The sequence below is a fragment of the Eschrichtius robustus genome, chromosome 8 (genome assembly GCF_028021215.1).
Source record: "Eschrichtius robustus isolate mEscRob2 chromosome 8, mEscRob2.pri, whole genome shotgun sequence".
Lineage (NCBI taxonomy): Eukaryota > Metazoa > Chordata > Mammalia > Artiodactyla > Eschrichtiidae > Eschrichtius > Eschrichtius robustus.
The window spans coordinates 97,683,943-97,709,204 of NC_090831.1; the positions used below are offsets into that span (position 1 = coordinate 97,683,943).

The window sequence follows — 25,262 nt, forward strand, 5'->3', positions numbered from 1 at the left end:
TTGGATATTCTGGGGTTTTTTTTGTTTAGTCTTTTTCTCTTTGTTTTTTGGTTTGGAGGTTTCTGTTGTCATAGCCTCAAGCTCACAGGTTTTTTTTCCTAGCCATGTTCAGTCTGCTGTGCCCATCATAGCCATTCTTCATTTCTGTTAAAGTGTTGTTGTTGTTTTTTATCTCTTGCATTTCTTTTTTAATTTTATTAAAATTTCATTCTCTCTGTTTACACTATCTGTTCTTGCATGTTTTCTACTTTTTCCATTAGAGCTCTTAGCATATTATTCATAGTTGTTTTAAATTCCTAGACTGATAATCCCAACATTTCTGGCATATCTGACTCGGTTCTGATGCTTGCTTAATCTCTTCATACTGTGTTTTTTGCCTTTTAGTGTACCTTGTAATTTTTTTTTAAAGATTTTTTTTTTTTGACATGGACCATTTTTAAAGTCTTTATTGAATTTGTTACAATATTGCTTCTGTTTTATGTTTTGGTTTTTTGGCCACGAGGCATATGGGATCTTAGCTCCCTCACCAGGGATCGAACCTGTACCCCCTGCATTGGAAGGTGAAGTCTTAACCACTGGACCACCAGGGAATTCCCTACTTTGTGATTTTTTTGTTGAAAGGTGGGCATGATATACTGGATAAAAGAAACTGATAATTAGGCCTTTAGTGGTGTAAGGTCTGGGGAAAAGGGAAGTGTTCTATTGTTCTATAATTAAGTCTCAGTCTTTTATTGAGACTGTGCCCTTGAGCAGTGAACTTCACAAGTGCTTCTCAGATTCTTCTCCCCCTTAGGTGCAACAGTACACTTGTGTGGGCTGGAGTTGAGTATTCTCCTTTCTTTGAGCAGTTAGGTTCTAATAAAAAACCCAGTAGGTTAGGTTCTGGTAAAATAGTTTCTCTTGAAGGAGGCCTTGTTAAGAAAAACAGAATGTTCTGTAATATTATGAAATTGTGGTTTCCCACATCTTCCTGCTGGATGCACCAGAGGGTATTTCTGTGTATTTCACTGTGAGATGAACTGTAATTGAGCTCCTGCAGGTAATACTTACAAAAGTGTGGGGACCTCTCTATGAATGACCTCACTGGGAGGTTTTTACTCTCAGACTTGACCACACTGAGCCTCCAGCAATTTGTTGGTTACAGTTTAGATTTCCCTACCCTCGCTCAAGTTGCTATGGAAGTTTATGATCATGTGTTTCTGCTCCAGTAAGTTGTGATTCTGTCTCTCTCTCTCCACTTGTGGTGGCAATGATTTGCCCTGTGACTTCATTTTCTGAAGGATCTAAGAAGAGTTTTGATTTTCAGTTTGCTCAGCTTTTCACTTGTTGTTAAGATAGAGTGATGACACCCAAATTCCTTATATGCTGGACCAGAAACTAGAAGTCTTGTTTTTCAATTTTTTGGTCCCTTTGCCTGGCACATTGCCTAGCTTACTATATGTTAAATGCATGAATGAATGAATGGATTATACCTACTTCTAGGTCATATGATTGATTACAGTAGGAATTGATTCTTAAAATGTTATTCTGAGCAACTCTCTTAAGAATGTAATTTCTACTGCTTTGCCCTTAGAACCTTTAACAACATCTTGCAAACCGTAACAAGATGCCCGCCAAAAAACTTCTTGCATGGTGATTAAGAAGTAGGCTCAAGTTTAGTATGGCTCTTCCTTGACTTATGATGGGGTTATGTCCTGTTGAACCCATCATAAGTTGAAAATATTAAGTCAAAAATGCATTTAATACACTTAATCTACTAAACATCATAGCTTAGCCTGGCCTACCTTAAACAAGCTCAGAACACTTACGTTAGCCTACAGTTGGGCAAAGTTGTCTTACACAAAGCCTATTTTATAATAAAGTGTTGAATATCTCATGTAATTTATTGAATATTATACTGAGTGGAAACAGAATGGTTGTATGGTTATGGAAAGGTTGTGAGTGTATCAGTTGTTTACCCTCATAATCGCATGGCTGACTGGGAGCTGCAGCTCACTGCTGCTATCCAGCATCATGAGAGAGTATCGTACCACATATCACTAGCCCAGGAAAAGATCAAAATTCAAAATTCAAAGTACAGTTTCTACTGAATGCATATTGCTTTCGCATCATTGTAAAGTCAGAAAATTGTAAGTCAAACCATCTTAACTCAGGGACCATCTGTATATTATTTCTATTATCCAAAAATCCTGCAAGCTTAACTGTGGTCTAATTCATCTTCTTAAAAGAGAGAGAGAAAACATTGGAAAAGGACTTAAATGGGCATTTCTTGTTTAATTTTTAATGAATTTCGGTGTTCTTGGTTCTATGGTGTGTCTGAGTCCATTCAGGCTGCTATAACAAAATATCATAGGCTTCGTGACTTATAAACAACAGAAATTTATTTCTTACAATTCTGGAGTCTGGGAAGTCCAAGATCATGGCACCACAGGTTCAGTGTCTGATGAGAGCCCACTTCATCATAGGTGTCTGTCTTCTCACTGTAACCTCACATGGTGGAAGGGACAAGGGATTTCTCTGGGGCCTCTTTTATAAGGGCACTAATCCCATTCATGAAGGCTCCACCCTCATGACCAAATCACCTCCCAATGGCCCTACCTCCTAATACTGTCACATTGAGGGTTAGGATTTCAACATATGAATTTAGGAGAGACACAAATATTCAGCCTGTAGCATGGTGAAAAGATGAAAAAATCAATATTTTGTGCAGAAGAATGATTCAATCTTCATATTAAAACACTTTGTTCATAGAAATTACTTTAGTGAAGAGATGTCCTATTACTTTCTGGGCTCTTAATTTAGGCCTTTACTTCACAGAACCTGTGCTTTAAAATTTTATTTTCAATGCATGAGAAATGTAGCAAGTATTTCATAACTTTAACTTAAAAACAGTAACTTAAAAAAAAACTTATTTTTCTTTCCAGTCTCAAATTGTTTTTTCTTAAAAGCTTTTGATTTTTGCCTAAATTTTTAACATCACCTTGCCCTAACTAGAATATCTCTTCCTTTTTTTCGTTTTCTCTTTCCTCTCAAAATACAGGCTGTGATTTTAATTTGGAGCTAAGTCTTTCATGATAAACCTAGACTTAACAAAATGCCTCAGATGATATATTGTATATATTACAGTACTGGACAGTCCTCTGATTAAATAGATATTGCATCAGACTTCAAGGTCTGTTCTTTTGGGTGAGCTTATCTGCTTTCTCCATTTGTAGTCTCTTTAAAATACTAAGATGCCACAAACAATTTCACACAATATCAGGGGCTCAGATCATAGCAGCATAAGTGCCTAGTATCTATTCGATTTGTTAAACACATGTGGAATTCTGTCTTATACTGGTTTTATAAGGAGCATAGTCTCAAGAACTTATTATGTTAGGAATTATGTTTTATTAATAATAAACAGATTAATAATCAACATATAAAAGTTACAATTATTATAACTCTGGGGATCCAAATTTCATTTGATTTGGCATCTTGATTTCTGGAGACTAAAGGAGGTGAAAAATAATTACAACAGGTTTCAATCTGTTGCAGTATTAAAATGGCGAATAAGACACTCTGAAAAGAATGTACTGAGACTGTTCTAGTCATGGTACAATGCAATTACAGCTAGCACCAAACTCAACACTGTTTAACTTTCCACATAACATTTTGATTTATCTTGATCCAAAGTTCTCAAAGAGGAGGTATACTGAAGTTACTAGAAAACATTGACTTGGAATTAAGATCTATCTTAAAAGCTTATTTGCGGGAAGTACTCTGGCCTTATTCAACAGATCACTGAGAAGCCTGGAAAAACAAATCCTGGAAAAGAATTATTATGTGCCAATTATATAAACAACAGAAGACTTTGTTATGTATGAACCAATTAGATTCCGTGCTGTTGAAAACCGTGTATGACATAATGCAATGCCAGCAGTTCAACAATATAAGGAAACCAGAGTGATAGCTAAAAACTTTAAAGCTAAAGATTTACAAATTGCGTCTTAATCCAGTTTTATCCCAACATAAAACCTGTGTTCTCTAAACATTCAATGTTTGCTTCTTAAGGAAAAGGAATGTAGTCATTTATCCTAATCATTAGAATCCTGGCTAATGATTTAAGAGTCTGAAACTCAAGGAACTTTTCATCAAAAGTGCTTGATATGACTTTAGAGCAGATCACTTTCTGCTCTTGAATTTGCCTTCGCTTCTCTTTCCTCATGCCTCATCTACACAGGGCATACTCAGATTGTTTATACAAAGCCTTACTGTTGTGTTTGGAAAATCATAATGTATAGTGAATGTGTTTGTACAACATGGGCTCATTCAGAAATAGAAGTGTGCATATGAAATTCCACAAGATTTTTAAATTAAGAGTTGATCTGGTAATTGACCAAAATTGACTCTATCAATTTATTTATTAGATCTACTAAGTAAGTTTATTCATTCATCTGCCCTCCCTCCCTTCCTCCCTTCCTTCCTTCCTTCCTTCCTTCCTTCTTTCCTTCCTTCCTTCCTTCCATCTATCTACCCACCTGCTCACCCACCTATCTGTCTGTCTGTCCATCCATCCATTCATCCTTCCATCTGACTGTCTCTCAGTCAATCCAAATAAGTTTTTATTGAGTATTTATGTGAGCCAACCACTATGCCAGGTGCTGAGAATTCAGTGGAAAACAAGATAGATTACCCTGACCTTTTTGAACTTATATTCTTTGGGTGAATACAAGCAATAATCAAGGAAAGAATAAATAAAATAATTACCAATTGTGATTAGTAGTATGAAGAACCTCAACAGAGTGTTATGTATAACATGTTGTTTATCTGATTTTCTCAGCTGTCTCAGAAAACAAACGTGTGAAAGTCCCATTATAGGGCTCTTATGATAGACAGAAAGACAATTGTGTCACTTTTGTTTATCAGCTTACCTAAAGGCCTAGTTTACTACCAGGTTCCTAATCAGTATTCAATAAGTTATTATTATTGTGGGTTTCTGTACGCTCTCAAGCATTTATTGTGGTCTGTAACTAGTTCCGGTTTAGAAACTGTTACTAGTCTGTAATAAGTAGAGAAATCGAGAGTAAGCATTTCGAAATTCATTTTTATTTTCTACTTTTTAAAGTACTGGTGGTGGATTGGAAACTAAAACACAAAGCAAAACTGTCCTTTACCACAAATAGTGTAAAAAGCACGATTTACAAGACCATTTGTTCAGCTCTCTTGTAAAAAGGCCAAATGATAAAAAAAGAAATAGCAATAATGTAAGGGGAAAGAAAGAAACATTCAGTGCCACTAAAGTTTGAGCAGTTTATTCAGGGTTTAGTTAATGCCTGCAGAAATGTTCTGTCCCACTCACAGCATCTTCCTCTAAGAGCTGGGTCTGAGCTGGCATCAGAACACAGAGTCAGCTCCCTGTGGGGCACATGAGGCACCTGTCCTCTCCTTGCAGTACACAGCCTTCTCACTTCCATGCTGTGTTCTTACAGTCTTTAAGGAACAAGAATAGTTTTTTCTTTTCCTTAATATCCCTTTCGCTTCCTAAAATTCTCTTCTTGTCAATCAGAATGGATATAAGAAGTTGATTTGACAACTGTCCACGTGCTTATCCACTGAGGAGTGGCAAGGCCCAACCTGCCTTCCATGAGAATGTGAACTTATTCTTTATTTTAGGCCTAAACTTGATGCTCGCTTATTTTATTATGGCAGTATCTAAATATTAGAACTGTTGCAGATTTATTAATTTTCAAACTCATATTTATGTTTGGAACTAGATCAAGCTATAGGTCTCTGCTTCTGGCTTGAGCCCATTCTCAAAAATTATGTGCATTAAGACACTCTATCTTTGTTTTCTTCGATGCAAAATGGGCATTTTCAACCTTTTTGCCGTTCGTAAAGGTCAGTGATAAATGAACCCAGCATCAGGGGTCCAATCCGTTATGGCCAGCTTCTATATTGTCTTCCAGGGTTGCTCTGTTCCAGATCAGTTTTGGTCAGAATTTGAAGTGTGCAAAAAGGTTTGAATGAATAAGTGAAACTTCCCCTGGTGATGATTTAAAAAACAAACAAAACAACAACAGCAACAAGAAAACGGTTCCACTGGGGTTTTTTACTAACGTTTAATACCAGATTACATTTATGGTATTGTATCTGTCTGTCACACGAGTAATTCCATCACTTATGTTCTAGGTGGGCCTCTTGGGAAGAACTGGATCAGGGAAGAGCACTTTGTTACTGGCTTTTTTGAGACTGCTGAACACCAAAGGAGAAATCCAAATAGATGGTGTGTCTTGGGATTCAGTAACTTTGCAACAGTGGAGGAAAGCCTTTGGAGTCATACCACAGGTAAGCCAGAAAGACTTAGCTAGTAAAAAAAATGACTAAGTACATTTTTCCCTTTATTTGACACTTGCACTCAAATTCACATTTCCCTGCAAAATATATTCCCTATGTATTGCTGTCTTTTTTTTTCTGCAATGCAGCCTTTTCATACGGAGAAAAACTACTTCTAGAAGTTTGGAATTTTCTGACATACAGTTATTGAACTATTAATAGTTTTGATAGCTTTTTCCAGAAGACATAAACCACAGCAGGAGCATGGGGCTTTTGTTTTTATCAATTTTTTTTTTTTCTGCTTCAGTGGTCTGAGCTCCAAGTTAGCAATCACAGCAGGTTGAGAAATGCTTTGCAAGATATAAAAGATGCTGCTGAAATAACAAACACTTGGAAGCATGCAGTAGTGGAATTGAAAATAAAAAGTGTAATGATTGGTTTTTTTTTTGTTCTTTGAATAGAATGAACCATGTCAGAGTAATCTGTAGCTTTTTTTTTTTTTTAATGTCACTCTTTTATTTGTGTCACAAAGGATCTTCAGCCTCACTGGCTTAGTATATTCCATCTGTGTTATTGTGCAAGAGGACTTTTTAATTATGAGAGAAATAGCAACAGTTCCATTTTTAAATGATCTTAATGGAAACCAAGGAATGTCTTTACTGGGACCAAATCTGAAAGGCATGGGCTGTATATCTACTGGTGTTTGTTCTCATCTCTATGGATATAGTTGCTGTTTTAATATCTTTGTTCCCCCTTGTACTAATGGGCACTGAATCCTTTCTACTACCATGGTCCTAACAATTCTCTACTTTTAACACAAAATTAAAATGCCAGGAGCATCTCCAGGTAGATGCTACAGGCTGCAAATCTAGCCTGAGAAAACAGCTTGTATTTCTTGATAGATTACCTCTGTGGAACATTTGCTCCTTTCATCTAATGAGGCACTAAATATTGTAACTGCTAGACTGATGCTTTTAATTCATTTGTCTAAACTTTGTCATGTTGCCAGAAGCTTCATCAAAAGCTTTTTCAAAAGTTCAGCTTTGGTTGAACTTTTGAAAAACAGTATTGTTTCTTCAGAAAGAAAAAAGGGATTGTCAGAGGGTCTGAAGATAAAGAAACACTGGGAATACAAGTATCCCAAGGTGACAGCATTAGGCAAGATAACAATGTTGAAGAGCATGGGATAGAATTTGGTTTTCCGAGAAGCATTGCCTTCAGTTGACTCTGTTTTCTGATCCCATTTTAAACTACAGTAGTGAAACTTTGGTTCTTTTTTGTTGTTCTTGTTTATACAAATTTGCCCATTAGAATAAGCAAAGCTCTAAGAAATAATTTCAGTTTCATTGAGAATCCTTTAGTTTATCTGCCATGTGATGAATAGATTTTTGTTTTATTGTATGTTCTATTTAGGAACCCAAATATGCAAAACGTAGAGGAAAACCAAGTGGGCTAGAATTATGAAAATTCTTTATCTTGCCTCTCTGCCAACGTGAATCTTCCAAACTTGCCTTTTCCCTCTTCTATGGCATCAAGTTTTTTATAAACTAAACAAGAAATACTTTGAGCTATGCCTTTAAAACTGTGTAATTGTGCTAATAAAAATGCTTCTCATTGTACATGTTTATGACCCTGGTTTCTGGGACTGTCTTCCGGTATCACAAGGATGTCTGTAGACAGAAGGTACTATTTCTTGTACAGTGACATCCTGAGAACGTTAAGTGAATGCCCAAGAAAGAGAGAAAGAGGGTAAACTCCTCAGACCTTTATAACATCCAAACCAAGAGTTGCTTTTATTTTCCCAACTTTCCTTTGAAAGTTCAAATTAAGTAATTTTTTTCCTTTCCTGGAGTTTGATCTTTAAAAAGCAGAAAGAAGAAATTAAAAATCCAGGAACTATTTTTGTTTGCTTTTCCATCTTTTTTTTCCCCTTCCATCTTTCTGACCTTACAAGAGGTTCCCCCAAGACCTCTGACATTGAGATAACAGAGATCTCTAGGTCAATTAGTCACTTGTTTTCAGACACATGAAACAGGCACTTTGAACAAGAAACTTCCCTCTCCCTCATAGTGATCCCGAGACGTCAGCTGTGGAATCACAAGATGTCATTAGTTTCGGCAAATTCTTGCAGTGTGTGTGTGTGTGTGTGTGTGTGTGTGTTTGTGTGTTCTTCCCTCCTGCAGCTAGAAAGCAATCTTAGAGAAGGTACCAGCGTGGAAAACAGGACATTGTGTACATTTCAAGGTGGAGCCTTCTTTAATTTGATCTACTTTACCTCTAAGCTCTGAGAGCGTGGAGAAGACAGCGAGGCCAATAGTCAGCGTCCCATTGGCTTAGGCAGTTGAACACCAAGACTTAAAATTGTTCATTCGCCTTGAATCTTGTTAATCACTTAATTCATGAAAAACAGAAAAATAAGTTTAAATTTATTTCAAAGCCTCAATCACAAATGTGAAAGGCTGCAAACTATAATTGGGGAATGACTAGGCCTATTCCTGTAATAAGACTTTATGATCTGAAAATAATCCACACCTGCATACGACTTCCACCAGAGCTGGAGCATGTTTTGCTATCAGGGATATCAGATAAGGCCAAATCATGTATCTGTAGAGCTGAACAATGAAACTGTGAGTGCAGCAGTTCACATTCAACTTCACAATAATTAACAATTTAATAATTAGTTATTAAGCTACTTCCATATGCTTTAAATGATAATAAGTACCATAGGTTCCATACTTATGTAAGAGATACTGAGGTCCCAATCCCACCCATGAGCTTTCGGTGGGAACTCATTGCCTTAAGTCAGAGATCAGAGGAAGAAGCCAAGATGATAAATTAAGCATAGGTAATTAAGTATAGTGATGGAGTGCCGTAGGTAATGATGAGCAAGAATCCAGCTCCAAGCTCTGTCATTGCTACCTCCACCACAGAACTGTAGCCTTCCTTCTTTTACTCCCACTGCTGTGCTTTTCTCACCTTATTCTTTGGAATTCTCTATTACACGTTGCACACAGATTAAACTTTTTACAGTAGCATTCCAGCTCTGTGATTTGCCAAGTCAAAAACCTTCTAGGACACCCCTTTCTTCACTGAATAACATCCAGATTCTTCCATTTGTGGTTTAGGTCCCTGATAATCTGGTCCCAACCCAACCTGCCCAGTCAGATCCACCACTCTTCATACCTGGGCACCTTTAAGTTTCAGTCAAGCTGGACTTACTGTGCCGTGAGATATACCTCACTTTTCTCGCTCATTTCCTCTGTCCGCGCACTTCCTCTGTCTGAGATGATCTTCCTTCACTGGAGTCACTTCGGCATCTCAGATGTTAAACTCTGCCAGATGGCCTTTTCTGACTCCCTCCCTTTCCCTGTTAACCCTGCCTCTAACCCCAGCTCTCCACTCCCACATCCCAATCCCAGATGGGATCTAGAACTTTGTTTACAAATCTCTCCTGGTACTTCTCTATGTCTTATATTGGAATTATCTGTGTATTTGTTTAATTTCCACTCAGTATTATAAACACTTTGTAGACATACTAGTTAAGGAAGCAAGATGTAAAGACAAAATCATCAACAATCAAAGAAATCTAGCAAGAAGAATTAGAGTAGCAATGCTAAATTAAATATAGATTTTTTTTTCCCCTTACTGATTTTTCTATCTCTTATATGGCACATACAGGAGGTTACATGGCAGGAATTCAAGATGTATATTTTTCTGCTGAGTCACTAAATGCTTGCTCTCTTTTACAAGAGGCTGTGGTTCTACCAGTGTCTGGGTTTTCGTGCCGTATGACCTTATGCAATTTATTTAATTTCTCTGAGCCTCAATTTCCTTGTCTGTAAAATGTGTATAATGGTAGTAACTACTTCATTGGGGTTTTATGAGGATTAAATGAGTAAAGGAATAAATAACTCGAAGTACTTAAACTACTCCCTGGCATGTAGCAATTACAACACACTGTGTTATGCTGGTTGTTACTATTTTTTAGAGTTCCTTGAGGATAGAGAAGCATGTCTCTTTCATCTTTGTATTGGATTGGAAATGAACAAATGAGTATTGACAGTTTCACAAAGAAGATGATGATGAAGGTGGGCCTTAAAGGGTCGTAAAATGTGTAGGTTTTAGAAGGGTTGGGGGCAGGGAGTTGTGGAGAGGATATTCCAGGATCCTAGACACGGATATTGTAAACAGCTACAGAGGTGGAACTAGAAAGAGCTGTGGGGGCAAAATGGGCAGAGGAGGCCGCCTGTTAGGGAGCGTTAGGAGAAAGAGGGAAAGACTTCACTAGTACTAAAGTGGTCGAGGAGTGGGTTGAGTCTTCTTGAGCTGGGAGGAGGGTGGTAAAAGGGCAGCCGAAGAGCATGCTGCGGCTGGCTGTGTGTGGACAGTGGAGCAGGCAGGATGGGAAGCAGGGAGATGGGCTCAGACACTCTCTAGCTGTGATGTGGTAAGAGCCTGGACTAAAGTGCAGAGGACAGTGGGCATTGGGCGTGCAGTGCCGAATTCAAGGGAGAAAAGAAAAATAACTAGTATGGACATTCGTGCAACACAATTGTACTATTTATGAGCCTAACCATTTGAAATTTGTGATAATTTGGCCAGATCTGAAAATCATTTTTTAATGCTATTTCTGAAAAAGTGTGTATTAAAACGTAGTGTAAAAGTTTGTGAAACATTAAATGACTTTACAGAAACAATAATCTGAACATGTTACATGCAGTCATTTACATACAAATAAATGATATGTACATCAAAATTTTAAAGTTATTCTCAAGTTGTTATCAACCTTAAACATTTTTGACTAATAAAATTCACCTTGTTTTTGTTCCTAGATGTTCCTAAAAGCAAAGCAGCATTTATTTTTAGACATTCTGTAATCCAACCTTAGGATCTCGATTTGTTCATATTGAATGAATTTTTATTGTACAAATTCAATGTATAATAAAGTTTTGCAAACATTGCCAAAAGGCAAGATCACAGACACTTTGATGCTTATAAACATTTGAGTTACATTTTAATAAAACTGTACATTGTATGTGTATATATATATACATATTGTGTATATATGTGTGTATATATATATTTTTCCCCCCTTCTGAGCCAAAACAAAACAACACTATATACTTAAGGAGTCATTCCTCCCACTTGTTTAATTTATACTACACTCAATAACCACGGAAGACAAATGCTTTTCTGTTTTTCATCTGACCTCCAAGGCTAAAGCATAATGCCTGTTGCTGTGATGCGTGGCCAGCCCTGAACACCCCACACAGGCTCAGCCATCGCCACTGAGCTGAGCGGTTGAGGAGTCAGCTTCAGGGAAGAGATGAGTCAGGTGGCGAACAATGGTGCTCTCTTTGTTCTTCCTTGAGCCCCAAGAACTGTTCTTTGTAGCGTACATACATGATGACATTACATAAATATCAAATATTTGCACATCATAATTTTCCTACCGGTGAACAGTTTCTTGAAAGAGAGGTAGAAGATCATTGTGATATATAATTTCCAGCGTTTTTTTTGTTGCACAATCAGACTGTGCCTCCTTGGCCAAACCATATAACTTCTTAGGACCCTGGCTGTTTCATCCGTACACCAGGAAAAGGACATAGGTGACCTCCAAGGACCTCTCAGCTTTAGAGATGAGTTTGTAGAAACACTGTTTCCAATAGTATAGAAAACAATGGGACACCCACTGGCACCCCTCAAAGCAAATGAGTGCCAGGTACTATTTGTCAGACAAGAATGGAATGTTTGATTAATTGTATGAAACTGAATTTTAACTGACCCAATTTGTTCACTTAATTTTTCTTTAAAGTTAAAATTAAAGTATTATTTTAATGCTAGACAATAAACTGTAAACAAAAGACCTATAGAATTTCTGAATGGTATCAAATCCACTACATCTAAAACTTTTGGATGTCTAGTTTCAACAAAAACTTTCTTCCTTTGTAATTTTGAATATATATCTATTTTAAATAAGAGTAATATATAGTATATTGCCATACATTTATTATGTATAAATTATCAGGCTACTGTGAAAAAAGTTAGGCATACCATTTCTCAAGCAATTACAAACATCAAAGTTTTAATGCGCTGTTAGTACTATTCATTTAAACACTCTGGGTTGTGGTAGCTATTCTTTCAAAAGGAAGAAAAATAGTATGTGCTGAACTGTGGCTATGATGTTTCATAGTTTTTACTTCTTATGTTCACATCAGCCCATTTATTTATTCAGGCAGTGTTTACTGAGCATATACTATGTAAAGCCTGTGTGCTAATGACAGCGTACACAGCAAAGTTATGGTCTAGGAGAGGAGATAGACATTAAAAACAAAATGCTCATAAATGCATATGTAATTTTAATACTCACTATAAGCCGTATCCTACTGGACGATCTTATTCCGTGTTAAGAATCAAGAGAGATTCTCTGAGGAAGTGACATTGAACTTGAGACCTGAAGGATGTAGTTGGCCATAGGAAGAAGGTAGGGGATGAGATTCCCAGGCAGGGAGGATAGAATGTGTGAAGTGAACTGAGGAAGTAAAAGAAACCCAGGTGGCTGGAGGCTGGAGTGAAAAAGGGAGTGGAGTAGCCAAGGGCACTAAATGAGACAGGCGAAGTGGAAGCGGCTGCATCGTGCAGGGTCTGTAGGCCATCTTAAGGGTTTTACATTTTGCTCTGAATGTAATGGAAGGCCACTGACAGTTTTTTTAAAGGTTAATGACATGATGCAACTTACACTTGTGGTGATTGCTTTGGTTGCTAAATGAGAGTGGACTGGGAGGGAGGCAAGAGTGAAAGGAAGGAAACCAATGAGGAGGTTCTTAGAGTGTTCAGAGAAAGATACTGGTGGCTTGAACTATGTGGTGGCCGTAGAGATAGAGAAACAAATGGATTTGAGATATATTGGGGAAAACAATCCACAGGACTGATGATTGGTTCCTTTTAGGAGGATCAGGAAGAAAGATAAGTCATGGATGCCTCCAAAGTTTGTGGATTGATAAAACGAAGTGCCATCTATCAAAATGGGAAAGCCCAAAGTTAGAGCAGATTTGAGAAGAAAGGTAGCATCTCCCCATTTTACAATAACACTAAAGCTCAAAGAGATTGGGTTCCTGTTCACAGGTATACCTACCAGGCCAGAGCTGCATTGCCACAGCACCTTAGCAAGGCACCTTGCCTTTATAACTTCTGTGTCTGCTTTGATGTTATGACACCTTTGGCCTCTACACAGTCCTCCAGAATAATGGCCTTTTCCATTTGACCAAAGTAAAATTTCCTATTATGCTCTTCCATTGGATGTGTTAAGTCTCTTTAAAAGTTACAAGGTCACTGTAACCCATATAAAAGCCTTCAAGTCAGGTCCTGAATAGGAACAGGAAGCTAAAATCTCCACTCCCAGTGCAGGAACTGAGCCTGTGACCAGAGGGATGGGTAGCAGTGCTTGGATTATGACCATGCTGCCGAGCACTGATGGGCTCTTTATGGACCCAGTGGGCTGCACCTGCTCAACCTTTCATCTTTCTTGCGCTCCAGATAAGAATAAAAACTGGTCTGCCCAGGACTTGAGGCATTTTGCTATGGTTATGAGGAGCACAGGTTTGGAGACAAACACTCTTAGGTTTGAATTCCAACTCTATAACTACTAGCTAAGTAACCCTGGGCAAGTCACTTAACTTCTCCCAGCTGTGATTTCTTCATGTACAATAAGATCTATTTCATTAGGTTGATATGAAGATAAAAAGCGATAACACATGTAAAGAGCCTTACCTGGCACATGGTAAGCCTGCCATAGACCGGAGCTCTGTGTTCTGGCCTCTGAGTTCCCGGTGGAGATAACTTTAGTGACCGAGGTAATACGTTGGCTTATACTTGGTAAACCCTCACAGTTGTTATTTCCTATGTTTCTCAATAATGCTAGAAGCTTTTATATAAAGAAACATAATATTAAAAGAAAACATGTGAAAAACAGTAAATGGCAAAATTCCATTGGCAAGCCTTTGAACTTTAGATACTAAATAAACCTAATTGCTTCAATAATACATTGGCATTCTCAGAGCCACTTCTTATTTAATTCTCTTTATCAGAATCTCCTGATAGCATACTTTGTCTGCTCTCTTTAGCTTATTTGGACATTACTTTCATTTACTTGGAAGCTTGGAGGAGGATGTCCAAATATATCCATCATCTCTTATGAGTCATATATTTGTCTCTTATATTCACTTTTTTTAAAAAATTTTATTTATTTATTTATTTATTTATGGCTGTGTTGGGTCTTCGTTTCTGTGCGAGGGCTTTCTCCAGTTGCGGCAAGTGGGGGCCACTCTTCATCGCGCTGCGCGGGCCTCTCACTATCGCGACCTCTCTTGTTGCGGAGCACAGGCTCCAGACGCGCAGGCTCAGTAATCGTGGCTCACGGGCCTAGTTGCTCCGCGGCATGTGGGATCCTCCCAGACCAGGGCTCGAACCCGTGTGCCCTGCATTGGCAGGCAGATTCTCAACCACTGCGCCACCAGGGAAGCCCTTATATTCACTTCTGTAAAGCAATGGAAGCATCCCTTAGGAACGTGATTTGATGCAGATTAAGAAATACCAGCATAAGTCTTGTTGCCTTCTCCAGAGGGTTCCTGTGATATCTGGCCACAACTTTGTTCTTTAAGCCATAAATTATGCCCCGGGGAATGAGGTTTCTAATGTGACTCTCCTTGAACTTGGCTGCCATGGTGAGGATACTCTCCTTCTGCCTGAGAGGCACAGACACCATTCATCTGGGGCTGACTTACCTTGTGCAGTTCCTCACAGACCAGTTGGGCACTGAGCATTCTCTCTTAGTCTAAGGCAATTAGTGAAAACTAAAGCTTCAAAGAATTTAGTTCTCAATTCTCCTGACTGGATGTTATTAACCAAAGGCAAAAGAAAAATGGTAAAGAAAAAAATTTTCTGAATGTTACGTCAAAAGTCTTTTTCAGTTCACCCATGTGTACAGAGAGAGAGAGAGAGACCTAAATATTATTTTTATTGTTGCATCAGCATTTCCCAGTGAGACAGTGATTTTCTTTAAAAAAATTTTTTTATTCATATAGGCAGACCTAAGTAGACAGTGATGTAGCAAGTAGGGGTGATAGTTGTGCAATGCTCCTTACAGGAAATTTGATTGTCATTTTGCCACCTCAGCAGGATCCAGCTTGTCTGCCGCCCTTCCCTTCTGTGACATGCATTCAGTTAAACAAATATTTGATTTTCATTCTTTCACTGGTTTCTAAGTCGTGACACTCTCCTGTGTCTGTCTGGTTGTATAAGTAGAAGTGTGCCTTGGTTTATAGACCATATGAACATATGTGTTTGAGTGTCTGTAAATTCATAGAGTTTCAGAATCCCTGAGGAAGCTAGGATCATAAAAGAAATCCAAGGAAAATACATGAACAAAATAGGAATTTCTTCTAACAAGTTAATTATAACTCATAAACTTATAATTTTTAACTTTAATTTTATATTATATTTGTTCATAGTAAGGAATATTACCAGGAATAAAAAAAATTTAATTTCCCACAACTTATAGTGATCTCAATTTCTTTATTCTAAGGACATTGTGATTAGATAAGTGTTAACAAGAGACTTCAAATGTAGCTGTAATATTTTATTTCTTAAAAAAGATACAAAGCAAATATGATAAAAATTTAAGAAAACTGGATGGTAAGTGCATGGATGTTTGTTGTGCTATTTTTTAAAATATTTTTTTCTGTGTGGAATATTTCACAATAAAATGAGGGAAATATACAAAGTTGTTTAGGTTATTCATGCTTTCCTCTTTTTTTTATTGCTATAGAAAGTATTCATCTTTTATGGAACATTTAGAAAAAACTTGGATCCTTACGGGCAGTGGAGTGATCAAGAAATATGGAAAGTTGCTGATGAAGTAAGTATGCTCACTGAAGTAATTTTGAAAAAGGTTGCTCGTAACACACAAGTGGTTATCACAGCTGAGAGAATTTTATACACTTTGTGCATGTATGTGCATGTGTGTGTGGATAACTTTAAAATGGAAAACTCTAATATACCTCAAGCACCAAGTTTTCTGGATTAAACCTAGCCCTTTCCTCAGTAGTAAGTCTCCAACTATCAGGCCCCAGAGACAGTATACTTCGGCCTTCTTCCCAAACGCGCATCACTGAGACATGAACTAGGAGAGACCCAGACACCTACAGCACACCAGGATTATTCGCGATACAGAGACGCATCTGTCCACACCTTCTCATCTACTCCCTGTCTGGGTTCTGAAACTTTCCCAGCACAAGAAGGAGGCTTTGGTTTGACATGATATACTTCTCTGGGAAGCATAGGTTTAGCACAAAAGGTTAATGATCATCCTAGAACACCTGCAGATGGCTACAATCTTCTCTGGAAGTCACCAGAAATCAACTGCCTTCAGAGGCTTTGGCTATGAGCACCTCCAGCCAAAATACCACATGACCTAGACGTGGCAGACTCTATTCCTTGAGGTCATTAGGACACCATAGGAAATACATGGATTAAAATGGAATCTAAATTCCTAAATCATACCCTGTATTTACCCACCAGGTGGTTCATTATAACTGAAGGCATTATATGGAGGAATTTAGGGTTGGGGGAGAACTAGAGTGGGATTCTTCGTTCCCTTAACAGACACCCTAGGTGTTAACTGATAATTCTTGAAATACAGGCATTATATTTAAGAAAAGGAGAACATAAATTGTTCCAGTTTACTAAACTTGAGGTTTATGTCCAAAGCTCTGGATGGTGGCAGAGTACAATTATGGGACCTAAGAACATTGAGATGCAAAGGTCTTCTCAGGGAACAGCTTTATTCCATTATCTCTGACATATTTGGTCCTTGTTGTAAAGCCCAATTCTGTTTATCCCAAATGTTCTTTCCTTTGCTTCCTCCCTTCAGAGTGGATCTTGCCAGAAGCTTTGAAATGCCTGTGAGTGTTAAACACTTACCCATTGAGTGTCTAACCTTAACATGCCCCTAATAAAATGCACTTAGATTAACCGTCTTCATTATCAAAGTTTCCTTATTACCGAACAAACAGGGGTTTTAAAGAAAACATTAACTAAATTGCAAGTGACACATTTTAAGGTCTTTGATGTGACTTCAGAGAATGAACTATAGGAACACAATGTGGTGGGAGAGAAACTTTGAAAGGAAGACATTAGACTTTATAAAATCTGCAAGTATTGCCAAGTCACAATAAAGTTTACAGGAAATCAGGATCATAAAAATAATCTAAAATTTTAGAAGACATGGTTAAGATTTTAAATGCCAATATATGCAGAAATTTTACCTGTTTAGATTTTTATTTGATCAACTCATACTTAGGTGTATCTTTTTATTGATCCTTTTAAAAATAATTTGCTGTTCAAAAATAGAGATGGGCTGCTGTCCTTACAGTAATGTCATGTGTTTGAGTAGTAGTGATAAATTTTTGTTGAGGAGGCCTGAGAATGGAGTACAGACAAAAAAGCAACATCCCAGAGAAGCAGAAAAGGCATTGGTTTACAAGTTGTGGGGTCTGGACTTTAGTCCTATATGATTGATCATATACTTTGCCCAAACAGGACCATTTGGGGAGGGGTCAATTTCTCACCTGGACAGGATAATGGGACAAAAGGTGTAAACCAGGATTGGCCAGGGCAAACTGGGATTGAATTTCACTTCGTCTAGTCCTCTCTGTGACCTTGGTATGACTTGTTTCTCTAGAGGGAAATGAATTGAATAACAGCAGAGAGCCAAACACTTGAATCTTATCCCAATTCTTTGTAACTCCCCTTTCCCTGAAACAGAAATCAAAAGTGTGCACGATGACAATGTCAGGCCAAGAAACACTCTATTCCTACCTTGGATTGGGCCCTGCACTCCAGTGTGAAACCTTATCTTTGCAGATCTGGACTGAACTGTGTGAAGCCATGAGGAACATGCTTAGTTACAAGCTCTAAGACTTGGAAGCAAAACTGGCCAAAGCAGCTTCCTTACCCTTTGTGCCCTAGGCCCATACCTTCATCTTGGCACTGTATGCCTTATAATTCTATGGATGAATTTAAAACAAGTCCAAGGGAGGGAAAGAGTTTCTAAGACCCAGAACTACAAAGATCTCATTTTCCCCTTCCCAAACCACTCAGGACCAGATAGCTTCTCCACAGGAGCACTGACTTTACCAGCTGTGTAGACCAAAGAGAATTTCAAAGGAGGGCTGAATCTTGAGGAAACAAAAAGTTGACCCTAACATTGTGGTCTAATAAATTGGTAGCATTGCTGTGCATTTTCAGGCTAATATGTATAATGGGCCCAGCCTAAGGCCTGGCACATAATAGGTAGTAAGTAAATGTTAGCTATTGTAATCATGTTTTCATGAGGTCTTTACCTGGCCGTCTCTTAAATGTTGTTGCTTGCCAGAATCCTAATTGTTGTCTTACTTTACTTACTCTTCCTGGGAAATATCATGCATCCTCTTAGCTCTAACTAATACTTCTGTGCTGATGACTCCCAAACCTGCCTGTCTCCAGAGCTCCCTACCTGACATCTCAGCATGGACAGGCATCTTATGTCCATAAGTGAGTCTCTTAGCTGCCCCACCCGCACAAGTGTCCTGCGTTTCCAATTCCAGTGGATGGCATCACCAGCTTCTCGTTGCCCAAAGCCAAGACCTGGGTCTCACCCTTGACTCCCAATTTCTCCACCTGTCTTCACATATCAAGCCCTGTCAAGACTGTCTCCTGTAAAAATCTAGAATGTACTCACTTTTCTCCATCCCCATCTCACACCACTACTAATTCTCATGTGGATTTTAGAAACAGGCTCCTGTCTGGTGTCTCTCTTACTGGCTGCCTACAGTTCATTCTGTTCTTTGCAACCTTGCATCTGAGCACTTGTTTCTCCCCTTCTTAAGGCTCCTTATTGCCCATTGGACAAAGTCCACACTGCTCAAGGTGGCTTGTAACGTCCTTCATGATTTCATCTTTGCCTGCCTCTCTAAACTCCCTCCCCAACTGCCTCTGCTTACCAGGATCCAGCTACACTGAATTCCTTTGGTTCCTCCAAGGCACCATGTGCTCTCTGTTCTGCAGAGGTTTTTTCGCACGCTCTGTGCCTGGGGCTCCCCCCAGTCCTTCACTGCCTGCTCCTCCTCCTCATTCAGGCCTCTCCTTACACATCACTTCTTCCCAGAAACCTGCCCTGATGCTCCAGGTGTGAGGGAGGAGCCCCTCCTACGTGTCTCCTATACCTACACCCCTTTCACAGCTTTCTTCACACGGGAGAGAGATTTACCTCTTAACTTGTCCATGTCCGCCACCGGCTTGTAAGTTCCTTGAGGGCAGAGATATTCACTGTGGTATTTCTTTGCTTAGAGTAGTGTTGGGCATGTGGTTGGTGTTCAGTAAACATTGATTGGATGAATGAATGAATGAATGATCTGATTCATTTATTTAAATGAATAAATTAATGGTTCATGTGTAATGTATCACGCAGGTAGCCTTGTGATTGACACACAACGGGTATCACCATTAGCAATGAGGACACTGAGCCCTGAGACATCTGAGGGACTTGGCTGAGATGGGTGGTGGGCGCAGAAACAGCTGTCTCCCTTGATTTCTGGTTCACAGGCTCTTTCGCCACAGTGAGCTTTCCCAGTGTTGTCCATAATCTCAGGCTCCTTCACCACAGTCTGTGTTATCTAGTGTCATCCAAGCAGCACATCTGTTGGTTCTAGAATGGTTTAGAATGCTTTTAGAAGGAAGACTTTTTGGTAATTGTTTGCTTTTCAGATTATTTAGAAAATAGTTTCCTTCCTTACACATCGATAGTCAGGTAAGCTATTTTAGAGGGCAAACAAAATAACAGAAATAGTGGCCTTTTAAGCTGAAAATTTGCCCTGGAAAACCTGTAGAATAGCAAAAGGAGTGTCTAAAGGAGTTGACAGAGTCTATTTTTATTACTGCCCAGTCCAACCACAGTTCACTTTTCTGATTTTTTTTTTCATGTTTCCTTATCACAAGAGCAAACTCTTGCTCTATAATAACATTCCAGAGTGCAGCAATAGCAAAAGTCAACACTTTGAAGAAAATGCCTGGTCCTTTACAGACTGTAATACATTTTTTTAGTTTGATATGTCACAAAATAAAATTTCTTCTTTGTAAATAGCAGTTTGGAAATACATATGATTTATTAGCTCAACCGCATAGAGCTGGCAAATTCTTTCTTCCCAAAGTTCTTTATATCCACAAACTTTTGATGCTTTGATTTATTTGTAATGCTAAGTTGGAACAAAAATACTTAGAAATGTTTAGATTCCAGTAATTAAAATTCACCTTAGTTTGGACAGAGCTAATCTAAAGTTTGTATTTTTTTTTTAATCTGTTGAAAAGTGGTTTGTGACAATAGTGTAAATAACATTATATTGGGAATATATATGTATATGTGTGTATATACATGTATATATTTAATTTTAAAGAATTCTGCTGTTAAAGATCACTAAATTAGATGATCTTTGTAGCAAGTTCCCTTTAGGTCTTCCCCCCCCCCCCCATAGCTCTTTTCTCTTTTAACAGTAATTTCCCACTTATTATTTTTCTCCCTGTCTGAGCCATGAGTTCCTTCAAGGCAGAGCCTTGTGTTATTCATCTTTGAATTCCCAGGTCTGCCATAGTGCCTAGAATTTAATAAACTCTCATTAAGAGTCTATTAAGGAATACATGACTAAGCACCCAAACAATCATGAGGTTAATTTAAGCCATTCTTATCGGCACATGGAGTTGGTAACAAGAACTTTATATCTTTTAAAAACCAATTTCTAGTCTATCTTCCTTCCCATTTTCTCTCCAAAGCCTATCACAATATCTGGCAGAAAATAGGTAATTAATACATTTGTTAAATATTCACTGACTTCAAATTTAAAGTTTTACTAACTTATGTTGACCTTTCTCTAGTGAATATGATTTTAAAAGATTTTTACTATACTTGATAGTGAGTAAAACAGTTGAGATAGGAAAGTGGCAAAATGCACCCTAGATTGGTCTGTGTCTCTGTCACTCATTTTATACAGTTTTCTTCTCTAAATATTGACAGTGCTGTATATTTAGGTACTTATTTACTTGTGTTAAGAAATAGTTTCATTTGGGTAAGAACCACACGCTTTGCTCAGCTCTCTATCACAAGAAAGTACAAAGTATAACACACTAAAGTAGCTTTCCCCGTATGGCCTTAGGAAACTAGGGTATGATTGGTGTGAATCTAAAGGGAGACTACATGCTGCAACGTTCTTACCAAAGTCTCAGTCTTGTTACTAAGCATGATGTAAATTACTAGTATTGTGACACTTCCTGCTAACTTGCATTCCAAGGTAACTTGTAAAGGGAAAATCTTACAAATCATACTGTCATACCAGGGAAGTGTTTCAGTGGCCAGGCCCATGTCTTGGGATTTCCCAGGCTCTAACAATACTAATAGTTAGGGTGGATTAGGTGCTTACCACAAGCTACACTCTGTGGCAAGCTCCTTCCACAAATTATCCCATTTAATCCCCATTACAAGCCTTTGAAGTCTATCCTAGCATTTTCTCCATTTTTTTCCAGTGAGCTAAGTGAGACTTCCAGTAACGCATCTGACAGCATCAGCCAACGAGTGGTGGAGTGCAGACTGAAAGCCACTTCTGTGTGACTTCATAGCTCCAGTCTTTCATCAGTACTTTTCTTGATGCTTAATTTGACTTAAGAAAAATTCTGAAGTATTTCTGATTGATCTGAAAGGAAATACTGACCTATCAGTGTTAAAGAACTTCTTATTTTATAATTTGTTTATAAGGGGTTTTATAGAGTCTTAAAGATGAGAAAATGGAGGCACACCAACAGGTGAAGTGACTGGTTTTAGATCACACTCCATATTGGAGGAGCTAAAACCAGCACTCATTCATTTACCATTTGTCATTCTTCCTTAAATTGGATTTATTTGTCATTCATCAAAACTGTGTTTGTTTTGTTTGGCCAGCATTCCAGGGGCTCAGTACACAATTGTTGAACAAATGAATGGATGTGTTGAGGCTGACAATGTGTCTGGCATTGGTACTGAGCTAAAGAGCACATGTCTTTACCCTCAGGAAGCCAACAGTCTAACAGGACAACTTGCACCCATGCTTCTGTGACTATGTGCCTGACTGCCCTAGAGGATGATCAGGAGTATTTGGAATGGTGCTCCCGGCTAAGCAATGGCACCAACCTGAGAAGGTCAAGGTGTATAGGGAACTACAAGCTGAGTGTTTAGTGCTGCTGGAAGTAAAAGTGGAGGGGGCTCGATTCTGGATGCCTTATCTGCCATGTGAGAGAGTTCAGTTATTCTGTCAGCAGGAGAGCCACCATAGGATTTAAAACAGAGAAATGATGGGGTCAAACCTATATTTTAGAAGGATCCCTGTGAGGTTGTCAGGTGACAAATCAACTTGAGATTACAGTATGAAGCTTAAGAGATAACAATGGCCTGGCCTAGGGTTGTTGTAATAGGGCTAGCACGGAGATGGAAGATTAAGAAGTATTTGGAAGAGGTCCAGGGCTGGAGATAAAGATGAAAAATCATTCGCTTATCGGTGGTAGTCGATACTCTGAGCATGAATGAGATCTCAGAAGGAGCATTTGGAGAGTTGGCAATGAGGAAAACTAATATTCAAGGGACAGGAAGAGGGAGAATTACCTACATGTGATAATAAGAAGAAATGTCCATAGAGGGTGTGGTTTCTCATAAGGCAAGGAATAGATGTTTGAAGAAGGGAAAAAAATGTTCTATGGTCTCAGGCAGTAGAGAAAACAGATACACACTCATTATTTAAGATTTCTAGATGAGAAAAGGGGGAGACATTAAATAATGGCTAGGGCTTCCCTGGTGGCACAGTGGTTAAGAATGCGTGTGCCAATGCAAGGGACACGGGTTTGAACCCTGGTCTGGGAAGATCCCACATGCCGCGGAGCGGCTAAGCCCGTGAGCCAGCCACAACTGTGGAGCCTGCACGCCACAGCTACTGAAGCCAGCGCACCTAGAGCCCATGCTCTGCAACAAGAGGAGCCACTGCAATGAGAAGCCCGTGCACTGAAATAAAGAGTAGCCCCCACTGGTTGAGACTAGAAAAAGCCCGTGCGCAGAAGTAATGAAATTGAAACTGTAATTTAAAATCTTCCAACAAACAAAAGTCCAGGACCAGATGGCTTCACAGGTGAATTCTATCAAACATTTAGAGAAGAGCTAACACCAACCCTTCTCAAACTCTTCCAAAAAATTGCAGAGGAAGGAACACTCCCAAGTTCATTCTATGAAGCCACCATCACCCTGATACCAAAACCAGAAAAAGATATCACAAAGAAAGAAAATTATAGACCAGTATCACTGGTGAACATAGATGCAAAAATCCTCAACAAAATACTAGCAAACAGAATCCAACAACATACTAAAATGATCATACACCATGACCAAGTGGAATTGATCCCAGGGATGCAAGGATTCTTCAATATATGCAAATCAATCAATGTGATACACCGTGTTAATGAATTAAGGAATAAAAACCATATGATCATCTCAATAGATGCAGAAAAAGCTTTTGACAAAATTCGACACCCATTTACAATAAAAACTCTCCGGAAAATGGGCATAGAGGGAATCTACCTCAACATAATAAAGACCATATATGACAAACCCACAGCAAACATCATACTCAATGGTGAAAAACTGAAAGCATTTCCACTAAGATCGGGAACAAGACAAGGATGTCCACTCTCACCACTCTTATTCAACATAGTTTTGGAAGTCCTGGCCACGGCGATCAGAGAAGAAAAAGAAATAAAAGGAATACAAATTGGTAAAGAAGAAGTAAAACTGTCACTGTTTGCAGATGACATGACACTATACATAGAAAATCCTAAAGATGCCACCAGAAAACTACTAGAACTAATCAGTGAATTTGGTAAGGTGGCAGGATACAAAATTAATGCACAGAAATCTCTGGCATTCCTATACACTAACAATGAAAAATCAAAAAGAAAAATTAAGGAAACAATCCCATTTACCATCAGAGCAAAAAGAATAAAATACCCAGGAATAAACCTGCCTAAGGAGGCAAAAGACCTGTACTCAGAGAACTATGAAACACTGATGAAAGAAATCAAAGATGACATAAACAGATGGAGAAATATACCATGTTCTTGGATTGGAAGAATCAATATTGTGAAAATGACTGTACTACCCAAAGCAATCTACAGATTCAATGCAATCCCTATCAAACTGCCAATGTCATTCTTCACAGAATTATAACAAAAAATTTTACAGTTCATATGGAAATACAAAAGACCCCGAATAGCCAAAGCAATCTTGAGAAAGAAAAATGGGGCTAGAGGAATCAGGCTCCCTGACTTCAGACTATACTACAAAGCTACAGTAATCAAGACAATATGGTAGTGGCACAAAAACAGAAATATAGATCAATGGTACAGGATAGAAAACCCAGAGATAAACCCACACACATATGGTCACCTAATTTATGACAAAGGAGGCAAGAACATACAATGGAGAAAAGGCAGCCTCTTCAATAAGTGGTGCTGGAAAAACTGGGCAGCTACATGTAAAAGAATGAAATTAGAACACTCCCTAACACCATACACAAAAATAAACTCAAAATGGATTAGAGACCTAAATATAAGACCAGACACTATAAAACTCTCAGAGGAAAACATAGGAAAAACACTCTTTGATGTAAACCACAGCAAGATCTTTTTTGACCCACCTCCTAGAGTAATGAAAATAAAAACAAAAATAAACAAATGGGACCTAATTAAACTTAAAAGCTTTTGCACAGCAAAGGAAACCATAAACGAGACAAAAAGACAACCCTCAGAATGGGAGAATATATTTGCAAATGAAGCAACGGACAAAGGAT

At 38.4% G+C, this 25,262-nt stretch overlaps 1 protein-coding gene across 1 annotated transcript in view; it reads left to right on the plus strand.

Annotated features, from left to right (window-relative positions):
- Positions 1–25,262, plus strand: part of CFTR (CF transmembrane conductance regulator) — a 233,003-nt gene that overhangs the window by 203,016 nt on the left and 4,725 nt on the right. Inside the window, exons 26-27 of the mRNA XM_068549816.1 lie at positions 6,172–6,327; positions 16,142–16,231. Of these exons, the coding sequence (XP_068405917.1) occupies positions 6,172–6,327; positions 16,142–16,231 (246 nt within the window). The remainder of the gene's footprint in view (positions 1–6,171; positions 6,328–16,141; positions 16,232–25,262) is intronic.